At 23.4% G+C, this 6,000-nt stretch overlaps 3 protein-coding genes across 3 annotated transcripts; 1 reads left to right on the top strand and 2 right to left on the bottom strand.

Annotated features, from left to right (window-relative positions):
- Window positions 1-505: 505 nt before the first annotated feature.
- Window positions 506-2,388, top strand: DICPUDRAFT_154343 (uncharacterized protein; the record flags this gene model as incomplete). The annotated part of the gene is made up of 5 exons (XM_003289835.1): window positions 506-817; window positions 885-1,050; window positions 1,127-1,346; window positions 1,413-2,072; window positions 2,160-2,388. 5 exons carry the CDS (start codon window positions 506-508, stop codon window positions 2,386-2,388), a joined length of 1,587 nt encoding a protein of 528 aa, XP_003289883.1.
- A 56-nt stretch (window positions 2,389-2,444) lies between these two features.
- DICPUDRAFT_92381 (uncharacterized protein) lies at window positions 2,445-3,185 on the bottom strand. Its single transcript, XM_003289827.1, has one exon. The coding sequence runs from the start codon at window positions 3,053-3,055 to the stop codon at window positions 2,534-2,536; it is 522 nt and encodes a 173-aa protein (XP_003289875.1). The 5' UTR covers window positions 3,056-3,185; the 3' UTR covers window positions 2,445-2,533.
- A 1,688-nt stretch (window positions 3,186-4,873) lies between these two features.
- Window positions 4,874-5,923, bottom strand: DICPUDRAFT_36445 (uncharacterized protein; the record flags this gene model as incomplete). The annotated part of the gene is made up of 1 exon (XM_003289826.1): window positions 4,874-5,923. The coding sequence occupies one exon, from the start codon at window positions 5,921-5,923 to the stop codon at window positions 4,874-4,876; it is 1,050 nt and encodes a 349-aa protein (XP_003289874.1).
- Between the last annotated feature and the right edge of the window lie 77 nt (window positions 5,924-6,000).

Genomic DNA, 6,000 nt, shown 5'->3' with positions numbered 1-6,000 from the left:
ATTTATACCATTTTATTATCTTTAAAAATTAATTATAAAATCTTTACTTTTTTTTTTTCTTGGGGATTATTTTTTTTTTTTAAAAGTTTTATTACACTTTTTTATTTATTTTATTTATTAAATTTAAAGTCTTCACTTTTAAAAAAATCTTTTATATAAATTTGCTAATATAACAATACTTTCAAGCATCGGAATGCTCATATTAAAATAAAAACCATAACAAAAACCAAATGATATAAGTTTTATTATTTTCTAAAAAATAAATTAATAATATTTTTAAACAATAAAAAAAACAGAAATTTCAGACTTTAATATTTTGGTGTCCCAAAAATATCAAATCTAAACAAAATTGTTCCTATCACAAATATTTTATTTTTTTTTTTAATTTTTAAAAAAAAATTTTTACTTTTTTTTGAATTTTGTTCAGTTTATAAATAAACTATTTTTTTATTTTTTGTATTTATATTTATTGTTTATTAAATAGTTAAACTGCATTTAAAAAAAAATGCAATCAGATCAACCAACACTCAACAATAAAGTTGAATTATATTTCAAATGTAGAAAATTAAAAGATCTTGATGTTTTCAGTAAATCAGATCCCCAAGTTTTCTTTTTTACAAAAAAAGCAAACAGCGATTGGAAACTTGAAGGTACAACAGAAAAGATCAACAATAATCTCAATCCAGAATTTAAAAAATCAATTAGTACAGTCTACCATTTCGAAGAGATCCAACAAATTAAATTTGTAGTTTTAGATATCGATAAAGAAATTAAATTATTCAAAGATTTCGATGATAACGATACAATTGGTGAATGTGTAAATATAAAATATAAAATAATAATAAAATAGAAATATAACTAATATTTATTATTTATTTTTATAGACCACCACTTTAGGTAACATTATTTCAAAACCTGGTAAAAGATTTGTAGCACCACTTATATATAAAGGTAAAAACAGAGGCGAAATTGAAGTTACTGCTGAAGAAGTTTATGAAACTCGTCAAAACATCTTGTTTAAAATTAATGGTAGTAATTTAGATAAAAAAGGTATGTGTCCCATTTATATTTATTTTCTTTTTATGTAATGAACAAAAATCCAATATTAACTTTTTATCAAAAATAGATATATTCACAAGTGATCCTTACTTTAAAATATATAAAACCAACCCAGCCAATCCAGACAGTAATATTTTAGTATATCAAAGTCCAGTAATTAAAAACACCCTTAACCCAAAATATGAAAAATTCACAGTTAAATTAGAGCAACTAAATGGTGGGGATATGTTTAGGGAATTATTATTTGAATTCTGGGATTATGATTCAGTTAGCGCCCATGATTTTATGTAAGTATTTACCATATCGAAAAAAAAAAATTAAAAATATTAATATTAATATTTTTCTATTTAAAGTGGTATGTTTAGAGTCAATACTGATGAATTACTTAGAGGTGTAAAAAAAGAAATGGCATTAATTAACCCAAAAAAAGTTAGTAAATCATCATATCATAACTCTGGTATTATTCACTTTGAACAAGTTGCATTAGTTGGCGAACCATCATTTATAGATTATATTTCAGGTGGATGTGAAATTAATTTAATTGTAGCAATTGACTGTACTGCTTCAAATGGTAGTCCATTGTCTGAAGGCTCGTTACACTATAACTCACCAAGCTCTCCATCTCAATATGCCAAAGCAATTCGTTCAGTCGGCTCAGTTTTAGCTCCATATGATACCGATGGTAATATCGATGTTGTAGGTTTTGGTGGCAAATATGGTTTTAGTACATCCCATTGCTTCCCATTTGCAGGAGGTGAAGCTAAAGGTGTCGAATCATTACTAATCAAATATTGTGACCATATTAAAAGTATCGAGTTAAGCTATCCTACTAATTTTGAAGATGTAGTTCGTTTTGCAATGAAGAAATCAAGTAAAGATTTTTCATCAAAGTCATTCCAAAAAAAACCTAAATATAGCATTTTATTAATTTTAACCGATGGTGAAATTTCAGACATGGAAAAAACAGTCTCTGCAGTTATTGAAGCCTCTGGATTACCATTATCAATTGTTATGTATGTTTTACCTTTTTATGTATATCTATATTTATAATAAGTTATCAAACTTTTATTAACAATTAAACATTAATTAAAACTGTATAGTGTTGGTGTAGGTAGTTCATCATTTAGTAATATGAACACTTTAGATGGTGATGATGGTTTGTTAACAGATAGAAAAGGTAATCAAGCTAAAAGAGATATAGTTCAATTTGTCGAATTCTTAAAGTATGAACACCAAATTACAGAACTCGCAAGCGAAACTCTCAGAGAAATTCCTTCCCAACTTGTTTCTTTTATGCGTTCAAACAATATTCTTCCAACTCCACAATAATTTAAAATTAACTATAGTGTATATTAAAAAAAAAAAATAAAAAAAATTATAGTATTGTTTGTAAAAAAAAAAAATTTTAAAATATTATTATATAATTTATTAATAAATAATATAATAATGTATATTTAACTATATTTATTAGTTTTTAATCTTTTTTACTGCTATTAGGCGAGGGTAGAGGTGACAGGAAAGATGGCGGCGAAACATTATTATTAATTGGGGTTTCAATTTTAACAACAATCCAAACAGCGGTTGCTTCAGCTCTAACGACACCAAATTGATCTTTTAAAGTTGATAAAACATAAATTTTTCTTCCTTCTCTCTTTTGAATTTTGGTTTCTACAGATGAAAAGCTTTCCAATACAACAAATTTCTTATAATTTACTGATAAATTTGCTGTTACAACATAGTTTTTTGAATTTGAAATTACAATTTTGGGTATATTATTACTTTTATTTTCATTTTCATCTTGATCTTGATTTTGATTTTGATTTTGATTTTGATTTTGATTTTGATTTTGATTTTGATTTTGATTTTGATTTTGATTTTGATTTTGGTTTTCGTTTTGGTTTTGGTTTGATTTTAAATCATTAAAATTATTATTATAAAAATATCTTATGCAACATGCCATGCTATCATCAAAAAATGAGCAAATTGCGCCTCCCATGAACACAATTTGGGGGCCCCTCAGCGGTTGAATTCCAATATACAACACCTGTTAATAAACGCTTACTATACTCTTCTTCGCTATCTATAATTGTTGAACTATCTTCGTCATAATCATTTAAAAAAATTGTGCTTTTTCCTTTCCAGTATAACTTTGATATAAATTTCTTATTTTGATATACATAATTTTCACCTTTGAATCCCAAATTTGGTCTTTGAATTGGATCATCCATGCCATTTCTTGAAATTGGTCTTAAGTCTTCATTAAATTGGTATTCTTTAGACCAATTTGGCCACTCTATATTAGTTTCATCATCAATATTGGTGTTTGTTATTATAATAACTTGATTCATATTATTAATATTACTATTATTATTAATCGTATTAATAGTTTGTTGATTATTATTTATGTTATTTATATTGTTTGTATTGTTTGTATTGTTTGTATTGTTTGTATTGTTTGTATCACCATTAGTAGTTGTGCTACTATTATCATCAATTAAATTTGGTTCATCAATTTGTTTTTCTTCCTGCTGTTTATCTTCTATCTCCTGAAGATTTTTCTTAACATCAAACCCATTAATATTATTATTGTTTTCATTATTATCACTATTATTTAAACCACTTTCATTAATAATATTGGTATTATTATTGCTGATATTATCACTATTAAGTAATTCATCTTTGGTTATATTGATCTCGTTATTATTATTATTAGCATTATTATTATTATTTATATTGTCTTTAATATTAGAAGATGATAAAATTGATTTAAAGAATGATTTTAAAGACATTGCGCTATATCTTTTAATCTTTATTTGTTAATATAAAAGGTTATGTTTGATAGATTTATGAGTTATTTATGTATAATTTTTATTATGTGTATATGAATTGTGGAATTTTTAATTATATATTAATTATTATTATTATTTTTTATTTTGTTTTGTTATTTTATATAGAAATGTAAGAAAAACCAAAGTGTTATAACTGAAAAAAACAATTTTTTTAAAATTTTATTTTTTAAAAAAAATATTTTATTTTTTAAAAATTTTAAATTAAAAAAATTTTATTTTTTTAATATAACAAGTTTTTTTTTTATGTGTATGTGTTTATACAAATTAAAAGACAAATAATATTATCTTATTGTTTATCTATATATATTTATAAAATTATTAGGAGTATAGGATATACTTTATTTTATTTGATTTCATTATTATTATTATTATTGTTTTTTTATTATTATTTAAATTATTTTTATTAATTTAATTAAATTTTATTGGTTTGTTGTTTTAATTTATTTGTTTAGGTTTACCAAATTTTAGATAATTTGTTTTTAATTAATTTTTTTATTTTTTGTTTTTTTATTTTTTTATTTTTTTTTATATTTATTATTTTTTATTAATAATTTTAAAATTATACTAATGTGGGTGTGGGTTAATATTTTAAAATTAAATTATAATATTGATATTAAAAAGGAAATTATCTTTTTTATGACTCCAATAATTAAATTCTGAATATTTTTTATATATATGAAATGTTTATAAATATATATTTATATATATAAAGAACTATTGTTAAGGAACATAATTATCTTTTATTACCAATTAGGGTATAGTTGTAAATGTGAAATAAAAATTCACATAACTATTAAATTTCACTTTAAACTCTTAAAAAAAAAAAAAAAAAACAATCAAATCTTAAAAAATTATTTGAATAAATGAATTTATTTAAAAAAAAAAAAAAAAAAAAAAAGATTTAATTTTATAAATAAATGTAAACTATATGATCTTTTATTTGGTTTTGTTTTGATATTTTTTTTTTATGTTTTTTTAAATAATTTATAAAAGAATATTTTTACAGAAAGGAATCTTGGAGATGAATAAATTACTTTAATTATTATAAGTACAATAATACAAAAGAATGCAACAGATCCAATGATGATACCTGCAAGTTGAGATGTTGTTAATGATTTCTTTTTTGTGCAAATTGAGTCATTTGAATTAGAGTTTGCATTTTTTGAATCTAACAATACACTCCAATCTGGGTCGAGAATAATATTAGTCTGATAATTAGGAACCATGATACCGATGAATGATTGAATTTTATTTGAGTTTCCAATTGCATTTAAATCTTTGTCTAATAATTCATTTCTAACAATCACTGGAGAATCATCCACTAGAGCTCTTTTAATAAATCTACCATAAAATGATTTTTTATCAATTTGAAGCCTAATATAATTTGAGTCTTCGGAATCACTAAACTCTTTACTTGAACATACATCATTTGTTTTTGATGATTCGATCTGTGACATTAATATGATTTGTAATGAATTTAATTTATTTACGAATTTATATTTTGATATTCCGATTGTATATTTCATGGATGATGGATTCATTGATAACTGTTCATTGGCAAAAGTGATGTTAGTTTGATTGGAAAACCATTCCAAGGTTACATTTACTGTTGTAAGTAATAGTTGATTTTTGCTGCCCATGATGCTATTGTTTGAATATAGATTGGTCAAATACTGATTTTTTGAATCTGATATTTTAGTATAGTTCCATTTATCGAAATTATATGTATAAACTGGTTTTAATGTAATATAATCGATTTCTCTCAAAGCAACAATTGAAATAATGCTTTTAATGTTACCCAAATCATCTGAAAAATCTATATTTGTATCTGGTTTCTCTTTGTCAATATCCGGTTGTGGAATAGTTATAACCTGTGATTCACAGTTTTTGCCAATATAGGGTGAAAAGCAAACACAGCCAACATTTAATTTACAATAACCTCTATCTGGCTGGCCTCTGGTTGAAGCTTGACCACAATCTAGATTACATATTGCATTATTATCATCTGGAAACATTGGTATTGCTCCAGTTTTATCCAAAAGCAACACTGAATTAATTGAAACTATGTTTGAAGCATCCCCATTACCATCAA

This window comes from Dictyostelium purpureum (genome assembly GCF_000190715.1).
Source record: "Dictyostelium purpureum unplaced genomic scaffold DICPUscaffold_195, whole genome shotgun sequence".
In the NCBI taxonomy this organism is placed as follows: Eukaryota; Evosea; class Eumycetozoa; order Dictyosteliales; family Dictyosteliaceae; genus Dictyostelium; species Dictyostelium purpureum.
Note: the sequence above shows the minus strand (reverse complement) of the source record. Positions and strands in the feature narration are given on the sequence as shown.